This window comes from Patella vulgata, chromosome 6 (genome assembly GCF_932274485.2).
Source record: "Patella vulgata chromosome 6, xgPatVulg1.2, whole genome shotgun sequence".
NCBI lineage: Eukaryota > Metazoa > Mollusca > Gastropoda > Patellidae > Patella > Patella vulgata.
This window is the reverse complement of record NC_065884.2, coordinates 18046223-18069991: the sequence shown is the minus strand read 5'-3', so window position 1 is coordinate 18069991 and position 23769 is coordinate 18046223. Positions and strand designations below refer to the sequence as shown.

Sequence of the window (23769 nt, the reverse complement as noted above, 5' to 3'; positions counted from 1 at the left end):
AAATCACATGAATAAATATATTTGAAAATACAAATGAAAATAAAACATTTATTAAAATAAATAAATATAATATCAAAAAAGTGTCCTAAATTATTTCGACAAAGTTTACAACAACGATTCGGCTATCTTACTTCCCCTGGCTGCTCACTTTCTATTTATGGAATTTTTTGATTAGTCGATAAAATACACAAGATACAAATAAATCACCTGAGACAATATATTTTAAAATACATATGAAAATAAAACATTTAATAGAAAATATAAATATAATATCTAAGAAGTGACATGCACACAAAAAAGTGTCCTAAAATATTTTGACAAAGTTTACAACAACGATTCGGCGATCTTACTTCCCTTCCTGCTCGCTTTCTATTTATGGAATATTTTTATTAGTCGATAAAAATAGCACAGTTATCAAGGGCGGATAATTTGACAATGTGTCTCCCCCGTGAATGTACCGAGGGGTTAGTGAAATAGAACGGAACGATACCACTGGGTATACCGAGCATGTATCGCTTGGTGGTACATACATAACGAGAAAATTCTTTGTCGCGGAATGACAAGCTTGGCAAATTACCACCGGCAATAAAAGCCTTTGTCCGTTGGTATCGCACCCAGACGATGTTTTTTGCAAGCAATATACGGGCAATGAAAAATCGCTTACAAATTGCCCAAGAAGTCGCCAATGTGCGCCAGACTTAAGAATGAGTAGAAAGCGTTAAAATTAATAATTCTCTTGTCATTACTATATACTATAATTTTTAGAGCTCTTTGTTCCAGTAATGACAAACCTACAAGATGTAGAAGAACTACTGTAGTCTTATCTCAAACATCACAGCCAACTGAGACATTCATCATTTGATATTCTTAAAATCGAATGTCTTAACTGAATAAACATATGTTTCGTCCATACATATATATGAATTTACATTGCAACTAGACGAAAAATGACGAATTCGATCTAATATCCTATCAGTATATACGCTCATTAAAGTTTCCAATATTGTACGTGCATTGCAAAATGGCACTCCTCATAATTAGCCAATCATGCAGAACGATACCCCCCCTCCCCAAGTCGGCTTCCTACATAAATTAATCACATGCACCGGTTTTTCATCAAAAGAACAGAGTTAGAATGGATTTAATGAGAGTGAATGTTGGATAAGATGAGTGATAAGACACCGGTATAAACTGTAATATACGCTGTTGTGGCGGAGCTTGAGTAGAAATTAGAAAGTACTGGTCTTGAATATAGCGGCTGAACAGGTCTGAAATTGTTGGTTATATTATATTGTTGGTTATTGGAATCAGTTTCAGAGGACATCAATGTACGAAATGTCGCCATCTGTAAAATAAAATATTGATTTTATGAGAATTGAAAATCATCTCTACGGAAGACGCCATATTGCGTCTTATTTAATACTAGGCGTAGGATTTTATTTTTTGCGTATTTGTATTCATAAGCTCAAATTATTACAGTTACTTTATCAATGTATCCTGCATTTTTATGTTCAGATCCATGATTAAACTGTCCTCAGATGCGTTAACTTATCACTCCAATAACAGTCCTGACACTTTACGATCATGTCTGTTTAGATCGTTCAAAAAGGAGCTTTCAAAATTCCGCCATATTGTAGCCTCGATACTCATATACGGACTACACGTGGTCCAAGGGAGTACATCACTACGAGGGAATCTTTAAAAGTGAACATTCGTAAACCGGTTCATTCGACCGTTTCACTAATTTTGACCCTTTAAAGCCCCTTTTTGTATCTGTCACGTATCACGTATGCAAGACACAGAAAGTACTTAATATTGACATTATCCTTTAATGAACACAGTTAAGAAAACTTTAGGACATGACTGTCTTTAAAAGATACGAGATCGTATTTTACCTGGGACGTACCCGACCATTTCCCAGTAGATTTCGACAATAAACATACCTGGGTTTTTGAGATTTTTATAGTTTCAGTAAAAACTGTCCACACAACAACTTCATTACATGAGGGTGTTGTCAAACTTCCACTGTATCGGAAAAAGTTGGTTGGGTTACTTGGGATAAAGTTCATCAGAGCTGTGTTGTTTAAAGATACCAGGTCTGTAATTTAAAATAAAATGAATTAGACAACAAATGATATGGCGATTGCACTACTCGGGCATTGTTGCGTCTTGCTTGTATATCAAAGTTATGTTTTTCTTTTCATTTTGAGTGAGAACTGAGTCATTTCAGGCTCGGGACTCTCTACATCGTAATCCTACACATACAGAAACCAGTGTACCCAGATAAAATTCACGAGGTTGGAAAGACGAACCTACCCCTTGCCACGTACACGAGGGTAATCGAAAGCACACCCGTTGACTCAGTGACAGACCTTATGGGTAATATATTCCACTAATTGTCAATAACATACTTACTGCTAGAGTTGTATGCTGTGATGTCAGCTAATTTGGAAATAAGCTCATCATAATAAGCATTATCACAGTCTGAAATCTACAAATAAAACATATAAATATGAGCACATTAGGCATTACACGCATTTCAACAGCATATTCTAGTCGTAATGTTATGTTTTGTTTGGCCCATAAGAAATGAAATGAAATGATATTGGGTTTAGCCTACTAATGAAATCGGGCATACGCCTGGTGATATCCTTTACTCTTATTCCAACCATTGTCAAACTTACTATGGTAAAGTGGTATTTTGTTTATTTTGTACATCAACAAATGAATATATGGGTCTTTATACTGGAAATAAGTTATATTAACTTATATCACTTACCTCAAACATGAACCCAAGAACAGCAAGACCATCTTTTACACCTACAGCATTTCCTAGACTTCCTAGAGAAGTTTTATAATGGACGAGATGAACCTAGAAATTGAAGGGAAAAGTATAATTTTCTTCATACTCACAACCATATTAGAAATGTTCCATTGCCTCTGAATAGAAAACTAATATGTCACATTATAGAGGCCAACACGAATTTTATTTTACTTTGATTACATGTATCACGTGTTTTTCGATCTCGGTAATGTGACTTAGGGAAGGGAAGAGATGGCTTTAAAAGCAATCGAAAGCTTTTCTAGTCACACGTCTGGTTCCGAACTAAAAATATTCTAGCAGATAATTCGATCCAGTACCAAAACATCAGATTTAAACCTCGTTAATTCTCTAATACAAACATTCTTCAAAGAGAACTTACTTCCATGGGATAGGTTCTACTGTTAAGTTGATGTTCGGAACCTTTAGTGTCATCAGATCCCCAATGGAAGTGAAACTGTGCAAGTTTATATTGTTCAGAAAGGCCGCCATTCGAAATATATTGATTACCGGTGACGTCAACTTGGGCTGAAATAATAATAAAATATTAATATATAACAGCTTTGTGAAACTCCTGTTTTCATTATTCCGGTCGGGGCAGAAAAAAAGCACATTAAACCCCATCATTTCAGTTTCTCGGAAGCCTTTCAAGAAATAATAATATCACCTACTCTTGCGTACATTTCAGTTGCCCTTTAATGTAATTAGTTTAATGCTAGCACAGATATGTAAAGTTTAAGTAAGGAAACAATTGAAGTATAAATGAAGTTTGATTGTATATCATGGTTTAAACTCTATATTTAACCTATATGCTAACAACCACAAATTGGTTGTATATCAAATTGGTTGTATAACTTTATATTTAACCACATTATAAGTCCCACCCGAACGAATGCAACTTGACCCCACACCCACCCCCTTCCACTCACAATGGGGCAAAACGTTTTCGACCAAAACCGAAATTAAACAGTTTAAAAATTGTAGATCAAGCCTTTTGGAAAGGGGGAGCGGAGGAGTGGTTATATCCATATATACCTTATGCTGTTATGAATGACTATTTTAATATATCTTACCAGTATGTCCGTTGTTTTTAATCGTTAAGGCGACTGGTGTGTCATATCCGGTCATTGTCATGTTTCCAAGGCTAGCTTGTAATGTTGTATCGGAAATTTTAATATTGATGGGTGATTGACTGTTCTCGCCACATGTAGAGTACGCCTGTGCCCAATTTGACGGACCTGAAACATAGTAATATATTGATAATTCCCCACACTTTGAATTAAAATTAAATTATCTTTACCACGATAAGATGAAGAATATAATTATATAATTAGACATAACATCCATATTCTATTCCTGTAACATACCGTTTTATGTTGATGAAATTATAAGCAACAATTAAACGCAATGCTCATTATTCTTTTACACGGAATTATCATTTTGAAAACTTGGGTATGGGTGTAATGTTATTTATCTAAAAAATTAATGGGGGGGGGGGGCAGAATATATCAGATATACATACCACTGTTCTCGTATCCCCACGCTGAAAATAAAGAAAAAAAATACTTCAATTCTTTAATTAATAATTCTAAGCACGATATTTATAATTTCATTCAGAAAAGACATGTACCTAGAAGACGCTATGTTTTGAATCAAGATACGTGTTTTCCCCCTTTTTTATAGGTCACATTCGTCTTTATTTCTTGTTGGAAAAGATAATGTGTCTTTAAATCCTAAAACAATGCAAATGAAATGGAATAAACACAGATAGCAAAGAATGTTAATTTAATAGAGTATTTAACTGTAGTACATAAAGCAGCGTATGTCGTATTCTTTTTAAAAACAAAATTAGAATGAATTCACAAAATTGGAATGTTCTTTCTTTTCGAGCATGTGCGCACTGTATCATAAGGTCTGTCATTGAGTATAATTGCGTGGTTTCGATTCCCCGGTTGTACGTGACAAGGAGTCGGGTCGCCTGTCCAACCTCGTGGGTTTTCTCCGGGTCCTCCGGTTTCCTCTCACTGCTAAAGACCCCTACGCGCTAGTGAATTATTAGAATAAAATTTAACCATGTTAGTCCCGAAATGATCTAGTTTGTGTGGAGTGGAAGTTAAACCCCATTTCTCTCTCTCCCTCTCCCTCTCTTTCTCTTTCTTTTAGGTGTTAGTAAACGGTATATATCCGGCAAATATATAGCAGTATCATTTACCCAAAGAATGTTTAGTCCGTTATTGTTATCACACGATAGTAAATATGTTTGTCTAGCTTTTTTAGGGATACAACATTAATCTTAATTGGATTTTTTTTTAAAATTATTTTTCTTGACCAATTCATTTTTTGTCTGGTAAAAATATAAAAAAAATGGTTAATTATTCTAAACTTACATGCTGCTGTAGATAGTCCTACGAATGTCAGAAAGGTAAAAGCGACACTTAACTCCATTTTAGTAAATTTTTATACAAGTTTTTCTCTGACTGTCAGTTTACTTTCTATGATCTGAATTCGGCCGTTCCTGAAGCACTGAATACCATCCAATTTTTCCTGCCGTTTTTAAACCATATGGGGGCGGGCCTAGCTCGGCTAAAGCGTCGTCACGTTACATATACGGTTTTGTTTCACTATAGCGATATAAGTAGATTATTGTGTAAGCCAAGTTCTTTAATAATTATTCAATTTTGGTTAAATTGTCTTTACAATTAACACATTAACCTGTTATTTTTATTTAGTACAAGTCACTAGGGGCGACATTTTGTTTATCTTCTTTTGTGTAAGTAATCAAACTTTTAAAACGATTAGAGATGTGTTTCTTAACAACCAGATTATAATCTTTATAAGACATATAGAAGTAGATTTGACAAATCAAAAACACATAATCAGTGTATGGTTTCCTTCCCTGTACTTTTTGATTTCTTGCCTGTGCGGTTAACCCCCCTTTTCATCTTGTAGTTATGGTTTCATTCCTTGATTAGTGTTTAATTGTTATCTATATATTGCTATCTCCCATCTCGTTAATAATTATTAGTTTGATTTGCTAAATTCATCTCGCTTCTAATTGTTATCAATACATTACAGTCTTTCATCTTGTTAATCCTTTGTAATTGTTTATCCATATTATGACTTCTCTCATCTTGTTAATTCTTAATTAATGATTAATCGGTTTCCAATTGTTATCTATATATTGCACCACATTTTTTATAAATATCATTATTTGCTTGATAACGATATCTCTATGTGTATCGAAACGTAGCATGTTTAATAAATTCAGAAGTGGTATATACATATAAGTGTTTTTAACTAGCAGATTATATTAATTAGTTTCATATAAGGGGAGATAATATTTTATCAAAAAGAAAGCACATCGTCTTGTTAATTGATTTTAATTGATTAATTGATTTTAATGTTGTTGCTGGTTGAATAAATTAATATCCAGATGATACAGTTGTTCCTGTTGTTATGAAAATGAAATGGGGTTTAACGTCCTACTGTTCTGCTCCTAGACTGGGCTAATGAAGACGGGCAAACGGCATACAGTGTGCTATGAGGGAAATTTTGCCCGGGCAGCGGCACTACGGCCTACTCTTATATCGAATTCCAACTGCTAAGGGATTTTTTACGTGCACGCCAATGTGTACACGGGACCTCGGTTTTTCGTCCCATCCGAACGACTAGACAGCTGTCCTTGTCAGACCCTCCGTCCTGCATCTCTGACAAGGGGAAACCACGCTGGAAAATCTGGATGAACTTTCTCGGCCAATGCAGGGATCGAACACCCAACCTCCTGGCTAACGAGCCAGCGTCTTACCCACTTAGCTACGTGATCCCCTACTCTTTTTATGGAAGTAGTCGACTAGGTTACATTATTTCCGATAAATGATGAAATTAATTTTATCTTTATTTTCATGTTAATGGGGCAATGTTGACTTGGTTGATGATAAACAAAATTATCCTCTGGTCATAGTTGATTCTACACACATATTTTATAACAGTCAGAAGCCGCAGACACAATTAATGTATATAAATAATAACCGACAAGGGGATTTTTTAGGTCAACAGTGTCTAAATTACTGCATAAAGGACCAGCAAGGAAAGACATATTATAGATATGCATATTCTGCACATCATATTCAAATTCTAAAAAATTTCATCAACAAATTGAAAAAAATGTAATATGGATGATTCAAATTTTGGCCCATATTGGGCTACAATTGGTTTTATTCAGTTCGACCACAACCTTCAAACAACAATCTGTGAAACTCTGGGCGGTTTAAGTTAATTAATTTGACAAATTTGAAGCACCAGCGAATAAACACTCTATTCAACAGGAAAGAATGTTGAAAAATCTCTGAACACCCTAGTTAGTGAGCCAGTGCTATACTCATTGAACAAACGTAGTAAAATTCCTTAAAATGAGTTACAAATCCAGAGCCCTGTTTCTCGAAATCTTAAAGGACAATATTGGTGTCAGTCATTATTACATATTTGATAGAACTGGTTAAATACATTCCAAATATAATTTTAACACAGAGATCATTGCTACGGAGACGTGTAACAAGTACGTGAAGAAACGGGAAGTGACGCCTTTAACTTGAGATAAAATCCAAATTTTAGTAGATACATGTACTTCAAGTTTGATTGGCTAAGAACTAAAATTAATCTAATATTATCCAATCAAATTACTAAAATTTGGATTTTATCTTAGTTAAAATTTCGTGAAACAGGCCCCAACTCTCATTTCCCGACTATATAAGTATTGTGCTATTTTTGGACAAGGATCGTCACCGAGCGCTTCAAACAAATGCCTAACGCTCCGCCAATTCAAGTAAGATCAACATGAAACCTGACAGGATTGTTCCTTGGACACAGTTAGATACCAAAATAAAGACACTAATGGTGTTGTGAATTTTATTTTGAGGACCCCCCCCCCCTCCTAAATTTCAGGTGTTGTGACATGGAGTTGGAAAAGTGGCAGCAGATCAAAACCGAAGACAACGGAATAGGCCTAGTAAAATAAATTTGATTATACATTACAGATATGTCTTGTCAGCAGTTTATCAGAAAAGATATTAACCAAATTTGGTAAGGATCCCCGCCAAGAAAGCTGACATTTAAGTGTTAACACAGTTAACACAGAAAAAGGGCGGTAACTCCGAAACCGGAGGTTACAGAACGGCGAATATTTATGGGATTCGCCCCCCCCCCCCCCCCATTACCCTGAAGCTTCACTTCACATCCGATGTGAAACAAACTCATTAAAGAGTGTATTCTCTATCATATTCAGAAGGCTTTAGGAAAGTTGGTGAAAACAGTAGGCCGTAGCGCAGCCGTCCGGGAAAAAATTAACTTAAAGAACTTTGCATTCCCTATATACTTGTCTTTATTAGCCAAGTCGGCTAAATCCCATTTCATTTCTTTTCCTTTGGCGAAAAGGACATTAAAATCCAATTAAAACAACAGCAATACAAATTATAATATATAAATATTTTATTATATTGTGTGAGAATCATAAAATTAACATATTAAACATGTAGATAATAATTTAACTCATAACATACACAAAATACAAACAAATCACATGAATAAATATATTTGAAAATACAAATGAAAATAAAACATTTATTAAAATAAATAAATATAATATCAAAAAAGTGTCCTAAATTATTTCGACAAAGTTTACAACAACGATTCGGCTATCTTACTTCCCCTGGCTGCTCACTTTCTATTTATGGAATTTTTTGATTAGTCGATAAAATACACAAAATACAAATAAATCACCTGAGACAATATATTTTAAAATACATATGAAAATAAAACATTTAATAGAAAATATAAATATAATATCTAAGAAGTGACATGCACACAAAAAAGTGTCCTAAAATATTTTGACAAAGTTTACAACAACGATTCGGCGATCTTACTTCCCTTCCTGCTCGCTTTCTATTTATGGAATATTTTTATTAGTCGATAAAAATAGCACAGTTATCAAGGGCGGATAATTTGACAATGTGTCTCCCCCGTGAATGTACCCAGGGGTTAGTGAAATAGAACGGAACGATACCACTGGGTATACCGAGCATGTATCGCTTGGTGGTACATACATAACGAGAAAATTCTTTGTCGCGGAATGACAAGCTTGGCAAATTACCACCGGCAATAAAAGCCTTTGTCCGTTGGTATCGCACCCAGACGATGTTTTTTGCAAGCAATATACGGGCAATGAAAAATCGCTTACAAATTGCCCAAGAAGTCGCCAATGTGCGCCAGACTTAAGAATGAGTAGAAAGCGTTAAAATTAATAATTCTCTTGTCATTACTATATACTATAATTTTTAGAGCTCTTTGTTCCAGTAATGACAAACCTACAAGATGTAGAAGAACTACTGTAGTCTTATCTCAAACATCACAGCCAACTGAGACATTCATCATTTGATATTCTTAAAATCGAATGTCTTAACTGAATAAACATATGTTTCGTCCATACATATATATGAATTTACATTGCAACTAGACGAAAAATGACGAATTCGATCTAATATCCTATCAGTATATACGCTCATTAAAGTTTCCAATATTGTACGTGCATTGCAAAATGGCACTCCTCATAATTAGCCAATCATGCAGAACGATACCCCCCCCTCCCCAAGTCGGCTTCCTACATAAATTAATCACATGCACCGGTTTTTCATCAAAAGAACAGAGTTAGGATGGATTTAATGAGAGTGAATGTTGGATAAGATGAGTGATAAGACACCGGTATAAACTGTAATATACGCTGTTGTGGCGGAGCTTGAGTAGAAATTAGAAAGTACTGGTCTTGAATATAGCGGCTGAACAGGTCTGAAATTGTTGGTTATATTATATTGTTGGTTATTGGAATCAGTTTCAGAGGACATCAATGTACGAAATGTCGCCATCTGTAAAATAAAATATTGATTTTATGAGAATTGAAAATCATCTCTACGGAAGACGCCATATTGCGTCTTATTTAATACTAGGCGTAGGATTTTATTTTTTGCGTATTTGTATTCATAAGCTCAAATTATTACAGTTACTTTATCAATGTATCCTGCATTTTTATGTTCAGATCCATGATTAAACTGTCCTCAGATGCGTTAACTTATCACTCCAATAACAGTCCTGACACTTTACGATCATGTCTGTTTAGATCGTTCAAAAAGGAGCTTTCAAAATTCCGCCATATTGTAGCCTCGATACTCATATACGGACTACACGTGGTCCAAGGGAGTACATCACTACGAGGGAATCTTTAAAAGTGAACATTCGTAAACCGGTTCATTCGACCGTTTCACTAATTTTGACCCTTTAAAGCCCCTTTTTGTATCTGTCACGTATCACGTATGCAAGACACAGAAAGTACTTAATATTGACATTATCCTTTAATGAACACAGTTAAGAAAACTTTAGGACATGACTGTCTTTAAAAGATACGAGATCGTATTTTACCTGGGACGTACCCGACCATTTCCCAGTAGATTTCGACAATAAACATACCTGGGTTTTTGAGATTTTTATAGTTTCAGTAAAAACTGTCCACACAACAACTTCATTACATGAGGGTGTTGTCAAACTTCCACTGTATCGGAAAAAGTTGGTTGGGTTACTTGGGATAAAGTTCATGAGAGCTGTGTTGTTTAAAGATACCAGGTCTGTAATTTAAAATAAAATGAATTAGACAAACATCACAACGTACATCGTCAGTCACGAACATTCCAGTCGTAATTCCTCTGTAACAATGGTTACTCTTATCAGTTTTAACAAATGACGTGGCGGTTGCACTACTCGGGCATTGTTGCGTCTTGCTTGTATATCAAAGTTATGTTTTTCTTTTCATTTTGAGTGAGAACTGAGTCATTTCAGGCTCGGGACTCTCTACATCGTAATCCTACACATACAGAAACCAGTGTACCCAGATAAAATTCACGAGGTTGGAAAGACGAACCTACCCCTTGCCACGTACACGAGGGTAATCGAAAGCACACCCGTTGACTCAATGACAGACCTTATGGGTAATATATTCCACTAATTGTCAATAACATACTTACTGCTAGAGTTGTATGCTGTGATGTCAGCTAATTTGGAAATAAGCTCATCATAATAAGCATTATCACAGTCTGAAATCTACAAATAAAACATATAAATATGAGCACATTAGGCATTACACGCATTTCAACAGCATATTCTAGTCGTAATGTTATGTTTTGTTTGGCCCATAAGAAATGAAATGAAATGATATTGGGTTTAGCCTACTAATGAAATCGGGCATACGCCTGGTGATATCCTTTACTCTTATTCCAACCATTGTCAAACTTACTATGGTAAAGTGGTATTTTGTTTATTTTGTACATCAACAAATGAATATATGGGTCTTTATACTGGAAATAGGTTATATTAACTTATATCACTTACCTCAAACATGAACCCAAGAACAGCAAGACCATCTTTTACACCTACAGCATTTCCTAGACTTCCTAGAGAAGTTTTATAATGGACGAGATGAACCTAGAAATTGAAGGGAAAAGTATAATTTTCTTCATACTCACAACCATATTAGAAATGTTCCATTGCCTCTGAATAGAAAACTTTAAAAGTTACTAATATGTCACATTATAGAGGCCAACACGAATTTTATTTTACTTTGATTACATGTATCACGTGTTTTTCGATCTCGGTAATGTGACTTAGGGAAGGGAAGAGATGGCTTTAAAAGCAATCGAAAGCTTTTCTAGTCACACGTCTGGTTCCGAACTAAAAATATTCTAGCAGATAATTCGATCCAGTACCAAAACATCAGATCTAAACCTCGTTAATTCTCTAATACAAACATTCTTCAAAGAGAACTTACTTCCATGGGATAGGTTCTACTGTTAAGTTGATGTTCGGAACCTTTAGTGTCATCAGATCCCCAATGGAAGTGAAACTGTGCAAGTTTATATTGTTCAGAAAGGCCGCCATTCGAAATATATTGATTACCGGTGACGTCAACTTGGGCTGAAATAATAATAAAATATTAATATATAACAGCTTTGTGAAACTCCTGTTTTCATTATTCCGGTCGGGGCAGAAAAAAAGCACATTAAACCCCATCATTTCAGTTTCTCGGAAGCCTTTCAAGAAATAATAATATCACCTACTCTTGCGTACATTTCAGTTGCCCTTTAATGTAATTAGTTTAATGCTAGCACAGATATGTTAAGTTTAAGTAAGGAAACACAAGTATCAATTGAAGTATAAATGAAGTTTGATTGTATATCATGGTTTAAACTCTATATTTAACCTATATGCTAACAACCACAAATTGGTTGTATATCAAATTGGTTGTATAACTTTATATTTAACCACATTATAAGTCCCACCCGAACGAATGCAACTTGACCCCACACCCACCCCCTTCCACTCACAATGGGGCAAAACGTTTTCGACCAAAACCGAAATTAAACAGTTTAAAAATTGTAGATCAAGCCTTTTGGAAAGGGGGAGCGGAGGAGTGGTTATATCCATATATACCTTATGCTGTTATGAATGACTATTTTAATATATCTTACCAGTATGTCCGTTGTTTTTAATCGTTAAGGCGACTGGTGTGTCATATCCGGTCATTGTCATGTTTCCAAGGCTAGCTTGTAATGTTGTATCGGAAATTTTAATATTGATGGGTGATTGACTGTTCTCGCCACATGTAGAGTACGCCTGTGCCCAATTTGACGGACCTGAAACATAGTAATATATTGATAATTCCCCACACTTTGAATTAAAATTAAATTATCTTTACCACGATAAGATGAAGAATATAATTATATAATTAGACATAACATCCATATTCTATTCCTGTAACATACCGTTTTATGTTGATGAAATTATAAGCAACAATTAAACGCAATGCTCATTATTCTTTTACACGGAATTATCATTTTGAAAACTTGGGTATGGGTGTAATGTTATTTATCTAAAAAATTAATGGGGGGGGGGGGCAGAATATATCAGATATACATACCACTGTTCTCGTATCCCCACGCTGAAAATAAAGAAAAAAAATACTTCAATTCTTTAATTAATAATTCTAAGCACGATATTTATAATTTCATTCAGAAAAGACATGTACCTAGAAGACGCTATGTTTTGAATCAAGATACGTGTTTTCCCCCTTTTTTATAGGTCACATTCGTCTTTATTTCTTGTTGGAAAAGATAATGTGTCTTTAAATCCTAAAACAATGCAAATGAAATGGAATAAACACAGATAGCAAAGAATGTTAATTTAATAGAGTATTTAACTGTAGTACATAAAGCAGCGTATGTCGTATTCTTTTTAAAAACAAAATTAGAATGAATTCACAAAATTGGAATGTTCTTTCTTTTCGAGCATGTGCGCACTGTATCATAAGGTCTGTCATTGAGTATAATTGCGTGGTTTCGATTCCCCGGTTGTACGTGACAAGGAGTCGGGTCGCCTGTCCAACCTCGTGGGTTTTCTCCGGGTCCTCCGGTTTCCTCTCACTGCTAAAGACCCCTACGCGCTAGTGAATTATTAGAATAAAATTTAACCATGTTAGTCCCGAAATGATCTAGTTTGTGTGGAGTGGAAGTTAAACCCCATTTCTCTCTCTCCCTCTCCCTCTCTTTCTCTTTCTTTTAGGTGTTAGTAAACGGTATATATCCGGCAAATATATAGCAGTATCATTTACCCAAAGAATGTTTAGTCCGTTATTGTTATCACACGATAGTAAATATGTTTGTCTAGCTTTTTTAGGGATACAACATTAATCTTAATTGGATTTTTTTTTAAAATTATTTTTCTTGACCAATTCATTTTTTGTCTGGTAAAAATATAAAAAAAATGGTTAATTATTCTAAACTTACATGCTGCTGTAGATAGTCCTACGAATGTCAGAAAGGTAAAAGCGACACTTAACTCCATTTTAGTAAATTTTTATACAAGTTTTTCTCTGACTGTCAGTTTACTTTCTATGATCTGAATTCGGCCGTTCCTGAAGCACTGAATACCATCCAATTTTTCCTGCCGTTTTTAAACCATATGGGGGCGGGCCTAGCTCGGCTAAAGCGTCGTCACGTTACATATACGGTTTTGTTTCACTATAGCGATATAAGTAGATTATTGTGTAAGCCAAGTTCTTTAATAATTATTCAATTTTGGTTAAATTGTCTTTACAATTAACTCATTAACCTGTTATTTTTATTTAGTACAAGTCACTAGGGGCGACATTTTGTTTATCTTCTTTTGTGTAAGTAATCAAACCTTTAAAACGATTGGAGATGGGTTTCTTAACAAGCAGATTATAATCCTTATAAGACATATAGAAGTAGATTTCACAAATTAAAAACACATAATCAGTGTATGGTTTCCTTCCCTGTACTTTTTGATTTCTTGCCTGTGCGGTTAACCCCCCTTTTCATCTTGTAGTTATGGTTTCATTCCTTGATTAGTGTTTAATTGTTATCTATATATTGCTATCTCCCATCTCGTTAATAATTATTAGTTTGATCTGCTAAATTCATCTCGCTTCTAATTGTTATCAATACATTACAGTCTTTCATCTTGTTAATCCTTTGTAATTGTTTATCCATATTATTACTCCGACAAGGTTTTTTTTTTAGGTCAACAGTGTCTAAATTACTGCATAAAGGACCAGCAAGGAAAGACAGACATATTATAGATATGCATATTCTGCACATCATATTCAAATTCTAAAAAATTTCATCAACAAATTGAAAAAAATGTAATATGGATGATTCAAATTTTGGCCCATATTGGGCTACAATTGGTTTTATTCAGTTCGACCACAACCTTCAAACAACAATCTGTGAAACTCTGGGCGGTTTAAGTTAATTAATTTGACAAATTTGAAGCACCAGCGAATAAACAATAAACACTCTATTCAACAGGAAAGAATGTTGAAAAATCTCTGAACACCCTAGTTAGTGAGCCAGTGCTATACTCATTGAACAAACGTAGTAAAATTCCTTAAAATGAGTTACAAATCCAGAGCCCTGTTTCTCGAAATGTTAAAGGACAATATTGGTGTCAGTCATTATTACATATTTGATAGAACTGGTTAAATACATTCCAAATATAATTTTAACACAGAGATCATTGCTACGGAGACGTGTAACAAGTACGTTAAGAAACGGGAAGTGACGCCAAACATGACAAACACGAGTTGTCCTTCTATATAGCAGACTGAAGTAACGAGCGGTAAGAGACAAACGATCGAATTTCATTTCACTGATAATTCCGCTGAAGTTGAAAAGTTATTTTATGGGACGGTGAGAGGGTATCTCACAATTCAAAAATAGAATTGGCTGTCACTAGATAAGGGACACGAGAAAAAGTAGAAAAATCCCATGCATTCCCCCGTTTTTATTCATTCTGTTCTTAAAGGACAATATTGGTGCTTGTCATTATCACATATGTGATAGAACTGGTTAAACACGTTCCAAATATTATTTTATCACAGAGATCATTGCTACGATAGATGAATAATCAATGTTTCAACAATAGGAAGTGACGAACGCAAAAGGAAAACAGGAGTTACCCCTCTATATAAATGGCTGAAGTGAGGGGTGATAACAGATACATGGGCGAATTTCTGCTCACTAAAAATTCCTTCGAAGACCAAAAGTTGTTATATGAGACTGTAAGAGTATATCTGACAATTCAAAAAAGTAATTGCATGTCATTAGATAAGAGAACACGAGAAAAATAGAAACAGTCCGTACATTAACGGGTGTTTATTCATTCTATACTTATAAAAACATGGTAATGCACGGACTTTTTCTATTTTTCTTTCATGTTCTCTTATCTAGTGAGATTCGGTTTTGTTTATGAATTGTCAGATATCCTTTCACAGTCCCAAACAACAACTTTTCATCTTCAACGGAATTATCAGTGAAATGAAATTCGATCGTTTGTCTGTTACGTTACCGCTCATTACTTCAGTCAGTTATATAAAAGGATAATTTATGTTTGTCATGTTTGACGTCACTTCCCGTTTCTTCACGTGCTTGTTACACAACTCCCGTAGCAATGATCTCTGTGTTAAAATTATATTTGGGATGTATTTAACGAGCTCTATCACATATTTTATAATGACTGACATCAATATTGTCCTTTAACTAAAGATAAAATCCAAATTTTAGTAGATACATGTACTTCAATTTTGATTGGCTAAGCACTAAAATCAATCTAATATTATCCAATCAAATTACTAAAATTTGGATTTTATCTTAGTTAAAATTTCGTGAAACAGGCCCCAACTCTCATTTCCCGACTATATAAGTATTGTGCTATTTTTGGACAAGGATCGTCACCGAGCGCTTCAAACAAATGCCTAACGCCCCGCCAATTCAAGTAAGATCAACATGAAACCTGACAGGATTGTTCCTTGGACACAGTTAGATACCAAAATAAAGACACTAATGGTGTTGTGAATCTTATTTTGAGGACCCCCCCCCCCCACTCCTAAATTTCATGTGTTGTGACATGGGGTTGGAAAAGTGGCAGCAGATCAAAACCGAAGACAACGGAATAGGCCTAGTAAAATAAATTTGATTATACATTACAGATATGTCTTGTCAGCAGTTTATCAGAAAAGATATTAACCAAATTTGGTAAGGATCCCCGCCAAGAAAGCTGACATCTAAGTGTTAACACAGTTAACACAGAAAAAGGGCGGTAACTCCGAAACGGGTGGTTACAGAACGGCGAATATTTATGGGATTCGCCCCCCCCCCCCCCATTACCCTGAAGCTTCACTTCACATCCGATGTGAAACAAACTCATTAAAGAGTGTATTCTCTATCATATTCAGAAGGCTTTAGGAAAGTTGGTGAAAACAGTAGGCCGTAGCGCAGCCGTCCGGGAAAAAATTAACTTAAAGAACTTTGCATTCCCTATATACTTGTCTTTATTAGCCAAGTCGGCTAAATCCCATTTCATTTCTTTTCCTTTGGCGAAAAGGACATTAAAATTCAATTAAAACAGCAATACAAATTATAATATATAAATATTTTATTATATTGTGTGAGAATCATAAAATTAACATATTAAACATGTAGATAATAATTTAACTCATAACATACACAAAATACAAATAAATCACCTGAGACAATATATTTTAAAATACATATGAAAATAAAACATTTAATAGAAAATATAAATATAATATCTAAGAAGTGACATGCACACAAAAAAGTGTCCTAAAATATTTTGACAAAGTTTACAACAACGATTCGGCGATCTTACTTCCCTTCCTGCTCGCTTTCTATTTATGGAATATTTTTATTAGTCGATAAAAATAGCACAGTTATCAAGGGCGGATAATTTGACAATGTGTCTCCCCCCTGAATGTACCCAGGGGTTAGTGAAATAGAACGGAACGATACCACTGGGTATACCGAGCATGTATCGCTTGGTGGTACATACATAACGAGAAAATTTTTGTCGCGGAATGACAAGCTTGGCAAATTACCAACGGCAATAAAAGCCTTTGTCCGCTGTCATCGCACCCAGACGATGTTTTTTGCAAGCAATATACGGGCAATGAAAAATCGCTTACAAATTGCCCAAGAAGTCGCCAATGTGCGCCAGACTTAAGAATGAGTAGAAAGCGTGAAAATTAATAATTCTCTTGTCATTACTATATACTATAATTTTTAGAGCTCTTTGTTCCAGTAATGACAAACCTACAAGATGTAGAAGAACTACTGTAGTCTTATCTCAAACATCACAGCCAACTCAGACATTCATCATTTGATATTCTTAAAATCGAATGTCTTAACTGAATAAACATATGTTTCGTCCATACATATATATGAATTTACATTGCGACTAGACGAAAAATGACGAATTCGATCTAATATCCTATCAGTATATACGCTCATTAAAGTTTCCAATATTGTACGTGCATTGCAAAATGGCACTCCTCATAATTAGACAATCATGCAGAACGATACCCCCCTCCCCCCACCCCAAGTCGGCTTCCTACATAAATTAATCACATGCACCGGTTTTTCATCAAAAGAACAGAGTTAGGATGAATTTAATGAGAGAGAATGTTGGATAAGATGAGTGATAAGACACCGGTATAAACTGTAATATACGCTGTTGTGGCGGAGCTTGAGTAGAAATTAGAAAGTACTGGTCTTGAATATAGCGGCTGAACAGGTCTGAAATTGTTGGTTATATTATATTGTTGGTTATTGGAATCGGTTTCAGAGGACATCAAAGTACGAAATGTCGCCATCTGTAAAATAAAATATTGATTTTATGAGAATTGAAAATCATCTCTACCGAAGACGCCATATTGCGTCTTATTTAATACTAGGCGTAGGATTTTATTTTTTGCGTATTTGTATTCATAAGCTCAAATTATTACAGTTACTTTATCAATGTATCCTGAATTTTTATGTTCAGATATTAAACCATGGACCGTATATAGATCCATGATTACGTTACGTTAACTTAGCACTCCTCCAACCTCGTGGGTTTTCTCCGGGTCCTCCGGTTTCCTCCCACTGCTAAAGACCCCTACGCGCAAGCGAATTATTGAAATAAAATAAAACCATATGTTAGTCCCGAAATGACCTAGTTTGTGTCGAGTGGACGTTAAACCCCATTTCTCTCTCCCTCACTTATCACGCCAATATCAGTCCCGACAGTTTACGATCATGTCTGTTTAAATCGTTCAAAAAGGAGCTTTCAAAATTCCGCCATATTGTAGCCTCGATATTCATATACGGACTACAAGTGGTCCAAGGGAGTACATCACTACGCGGGAATCTTTAAAAGTGAACATTCGTAAACCGGTTCATTCGACCGTTTCACTAATTTTGACCCTTTAAAGCCCCTTTTTGTATCTGTCACGTATCACGTATGCAAGAAACAGAAAGTACTTAATGTTGACATTATCCTTTAATGAACACAGTTAAGAAAACTTTAGGACATGACTGTCTTTAAATGATACGAGATTGTATTTTACCTGGGACGTACCCGACCATTTCCCAGGAGATTTCGACAATAAACATACCTGGGTTTTTGAGATTTTTATAGTTTCAGTAAAAACTGTCCACACAACAACTTCATTACATGAGGGTGTTGTCAAACTTCCACTGTATCGGAAAAAGTTGGTTGGGTTACTTGGGATAAAGTTCATCAGAGCTGTGTTGTTTAAAGATACCAGGTCTGTAATTTAAAATAAAATGAATTAGACAAACATCACAACGTACATTGTCAGTCACGAACATTCCAGTCGTAATTTCTCTGTAACAATGGTTACTCTTATCAATTTTAACAAATGATATGGCGATTGCACTACTCGGGCATTGTTGCGTCTTGCTTGTATATCAAAGTTATGTTTTTCTTTTCATTTTGAGTGAGAACTGAGTCATTTCAGGCTCGGGACTCTCTACATCGTAATCCTACACATACAGAAACCAGTGTACCCAGATAAAATTCACGAGGTTGGAAAGACGAACCTACCCCTTGCCACGTACACGAGGGTAATCGAAAGCACACCCGTTGACTCAGTGACAGACCTTATGGGTAATATATTCCACTAATTGTCAATAACATACTTACTGCTAGAGTTGTATGCTGTGATGTCAGCTAATTTGGAAATAAGCTCATCATAATAAGCATTATCACAGTCTGAAATCTACAAATAAAACATATAAATATGAGCACATTAGGCATTACACGCATTTCAACAGCATATTCTAGTCGTAATGTTATGTTTTGTTTGGCCCATAAGAAATGAAATGAAATGATATTGGGTTTAGCCTACTAATGAAATCGGGCATACGCCTGGTGATATCCTTTACTCTTATTCCAACCATTGTCAAACTTACTATGGTAAAGTGGTATTTTGTTTATTTTGTACATCAACAAATGAATATATGGGTCTTTATTCTGGAAATAAGTTATATTAACTTATATCACTTACCTCAAACATGAACCCAAGAACAGCAAGACCATCTTTTACACCTACAGAATTTCCTAGACTTCCTAGAGAAGTTTTATAATGGACGAGATGAACCTAGAAATTGAAGGGAAAAGTATAATTTTCTTCATACTCACAACCATATTAGAAATGTTCCATTGCCTCTGAATAGAAAACTTTAAAAGTTACTAATATGTCACATTATAGAGGCCAACACGAATTTTATTTTACTTTGATTACATGTATCACGTATTTTTCGATCTCGGTATATAATGTGACTTAGGGAAAGGAAGAGGTGACTTTAAAAGCAATTGAAAGCTTTTCTAGTCACAGGTCTGGAGCCGAACTAAAAATATTCTAGCAGATAGTTCGATCCAGTGCCAAAACATCAGATCTAAAAGTCGTTAATTCTATAATACAAACATTCTTTAAAGAGAACTTACTTCCATGGGATACGTTTTACTGTTAAGTTGATGTTCGGAACCTTTAGTGTCATCAGATCCCCAATGGAAGTGAAACTGCGCAAGTTTATATTGTTCTGAAAGGCCGCCATTCGAAATATATTGATTACCGGTGACGTCAACTTGGGCTGAAATAATAATAAAATATTAACATATAACAGCTTTGTGAAACTCCTGTTTTCATTATTCCGGTCGGGGCAGAAAAAAAGCACATTAAACCCCATTATTTCAGTTTCTCGGAAGCCTTTCAAGAAATAATAATATCACCTACTCTTGCGTACATTTCAGTTGCCCTTTAATGTAATTAGTTTAATGCTAGCACAGATATGTTAAGTTTAAGTAAGCAAACACGAGTATCAATTGAAGTATAAATGAAGTTTGATTGTATATCATGGTTTAAACTCTTTATTTAACCTATATGCTAACAACCATAAATTGGTTGTATATCAAATTGGTTGTATAACTTTATATTTAACCACATTATAAGTCCCACCCGAACGAATGCAACTTGACCCCACACCCACCCCCTTCCACTCACAATGGGGCAAAACGTTTTCGACCAAAACCGAAATTAAAATTATAGATCCAGCCTTTTGGAAAGGGGGAGCGGAGGAGTTGTTATATCCATATATACCTTATGCTGTTATGAATGACTATTTTAATATATCTTACCAGTATGTCCGTTGTTTTTAATCGTTAAGGCGACTGGTGTGTCATATCCGGTCATTGTCATGTTTCCAAGGCTAGCTTGTAATGTTGTATCGGAAATTTTAATATTGATGGGTGATTGACTGTTCTCGCCACATGTAGAGTACGCCTGTGCCCAATTTGACGGACCTGAAACATAGTAATATATTGATAATTCCCCACACTTTGAATTAAAATTAAATTATCTTTACCACGATAAGATGAAGAATATAATTATATAATTAGACATAACATCCATATTCTATTCCTATAACATACCGTTTTATGTTGATGAAATTATAAGCAACAATTAAACGCAATGCTCATTATTCTTTTACACGGAATTATCATTTTGAAAACTTGGGTATGGGTGTAATGTTATTTATCTAAAAAATTAATGGGGGGGGGGCAGAATATATCAGATATACATACCACTGTTCTCGTATCCCCACGCTGAAAATAAAGAAAAAAAAATTCTTCAATTCTTTAATTAATAATTCTAAGCACGATATTTATAATTTCATTCAGAAAAGACATGTACCTAGGAGACGCTATGTTTTGAATCAAGATACGTGTTTTCCCCTTTTTTTATAGGTCACATTCGTCTTTAATTCTTGTTGGAAAAGATAATGTGTCTTTAAATCCTAAAACAATGCAAATGAAATGGAATAAACACAGATAGCAAAGAATGTTAATTTAATAGAGTATTTAACTGTAGTACATAAAGCAGCGTATGTCGTATTCTTTCTAAAAACAAAATTAGAATGAATTCACAAAATTAGAAATGTTCTTTCTTTTCGAGCATGTGCGCACTGTATCATAAGGTCTGTCATTGAGTATAATTGCGTGGTTTCGATTCCCCGGTTGTACGTGACAAGAGTCGGGTCGCCTGTCCAACATCGTGGGTTTTCTCCGGGTCCTCCGGTTTCCTCTCACTGCTAAAGGCCCCTACGCGCTAGTGAATTATTGGAATAAAATTGAACCATGTTAGTCCCGAAATGATCTAGTTTGTGTGGAGTGGAAGTTAAACCCTATTTCTCTCTCTCTCTCTCTTTCTTATAGGTGTTAGTAAACGGTATATATCCGGCAAATATATAGCAGTATCATTTACCCAAAGAATGTTTAGTCCGTTATTGTTATCACACGATAGTAAATATGTTTGTCTGGCTTTTTTAGGGATACAACATTAATCTTAATTGGATTTTTTTTTTTAAATTATTTTTCTTGAAAAATGAAATTATATTACAACCAATTCATTTTTTGTCTGGTAAAAATATAAAAAAAATGTTTAATTATTCTAAACTTACATGCTGCTGTAGATAGTCCTACGAATGTCAGAAAGGTAAAAGCGACACTTAACTCCATTTTAGTAAATTTTTATACAAGTTTTTCTCTGACTGTCAGTTTACTTTCTGTGATCTGAATTCGGCCGTTCCTGAAGCACTGAATACCATCCAATTTTTCCTGCCGTTTTTAAACCATATGGGGGCGGGCCTAGCGCGGCTAAAGCGTCGTCACGTTACATATACGGTTTTGTTTCACTATAGCGATATAAGTAGATTATTGTGTAAGCCAAGTTCTTTAATAATTATTCAATTTTGGTTAAATTGTCTTTACAATTAACTCATTAACCTGTTATTTTTATTTAGTACAAGTCACTAGGGGCGACATTTTGTTTATCTTCTTTTGTGTAAGTAATCAAACCTTTAAAACGATTGGAGATGGGTTTCTTAACAAGCAGATTATAATCCTTATAAGACATATAGAAGTAGATTTCACAAATGGTTTCCTTCCCTGTACTTTTTGATTTCTTGCCTGTGCGGTTAACCCCCCTTTTCATCTTGTAGTTATGGTTTCATTCCTTGATTAGTGTTTAATTGTTATCTATTGCTATCTCCCATCTCGTTAATAATTATTAGTTTGATCTGCTAAATTCATCTCGCTTCTAATTGTTATCAATACATTACAGTCTTTCATCTTGTTAATCCTTTGTAATTGTTTATCCATATTATTACTCCGACAAGGTTTTTTTTTAGGTCAACAGTGTCTAAATTACTGCATAAAGGACCAGCAAGGAAAGACATATTATAGATATGCATATTCTGCACATCATATTCAAATTCTAAAAAATTTCATCAACAAATTGAAAAAAATGTAATATGGATGATTCAAATTTTGGCCCATATTGGGCTACAATTGGTTTTATTCAGTTCGACCACAACCTTCAAACAACAATCTGTGAAACTCTGGGCGGTTTAAGTTAATTAATTTGACAAATTTGAAGCACCAGCGAATAAACAATAAACACTCTATTCAACAGGAAAGAATGTTGAAAAATCTCTGAACACCCTAGTTAGTGAGCCAGTGCTATACTCATTGAACAAACGTAGTAAAATTCCTTAAAATGAGTTACAAATCCAGAGCCCTGTTTCTCGAAATGTTAAAGGACAATATTGGTGTCAGTCATTATTACATATTTAATAGAACTGGTTAAATACATTCCAAATATAATTTTAACACAGAGATCATTGCTACGGAGACGTGTAACAAGTACGTTAAGAAACGGGAAGTGACGCCAAACATGACAAACACGAGTTGTCCTTCTATATAGCAGACTGAAGTAACGAGCGGTAAGAGACAAACGATCGAATTTCATTTCACTGATAATTCCGCTGAAGTTGAAAAGTTATTTTATGGGACGGTGAGAGGGTATCTCACAATTCAAAAATAGAATTGGCTGTCACTAGATAAGGGACACGAGAAAAAGTAGAAAAATCCCATGCATTCCCCCGTTTTTATTCATTCTGTTCTTAAAGGACAATATT

At 34.8% G+C, this 23769-nt stretch overlaps 1 protein-coding gene across 1 annotated transcript; it reads right to left on the bottom strand.

Moving 5' to 3' along the window:
- Positions 1-487: 487 nt before the first annotated feature.
- LOC126824284 (putative carbonic anhydrase 3) lies at positions 488-23028 on the bottom strand. The gene is made up of 9 exons (XM_056101705.1): positions 23001-23028; positions 12385-12549; positions 11681-11830; positions 10334-10464; positions 9573-9735; positions 3204-3349; positions 2821-2872; positions 1944-2098; positions 488-1345 (listed from the first exon to the last, which is right to left on the bottom strand). The coding sequence occupies exons 1-9, from the start codon at positions 23026-23028 to the stop codon at positions 1142-1144; spliced, it is 1194 nt and encodes a 397-aa protein (XP_055957680.1). The 3' UTR covers positions 488-1141.
- Positions 23029-23769: the final 741 nt, after the last annotated feature.

What these genes read in the sequence shown, in the direction of transcription:
- LOC126824284 (XM_056101705.1), bottom strand. Translation starts at nt 23,028, where the DNA reads ATGTCTTTCCTTGCTGGTCCTTTATGCA. An exon ending in AACCTATCCCATGGAAGTAA is followed by an intron (nt 10,465 to 11,680) that starts GTTCTCTTTGAA and finishes TAAACAACACAG; the next exon opens with CTCTCATGAACTTTATCCCA. An exon ending in TAAAAATCTCAAAAACCCAG is followed by an intron (nt 1,346 to 1,943) that starts GTATGTTTATTG and finishes TTTATTTTACAG; the next exon opens with ATGGCGACATTTCGTACATT.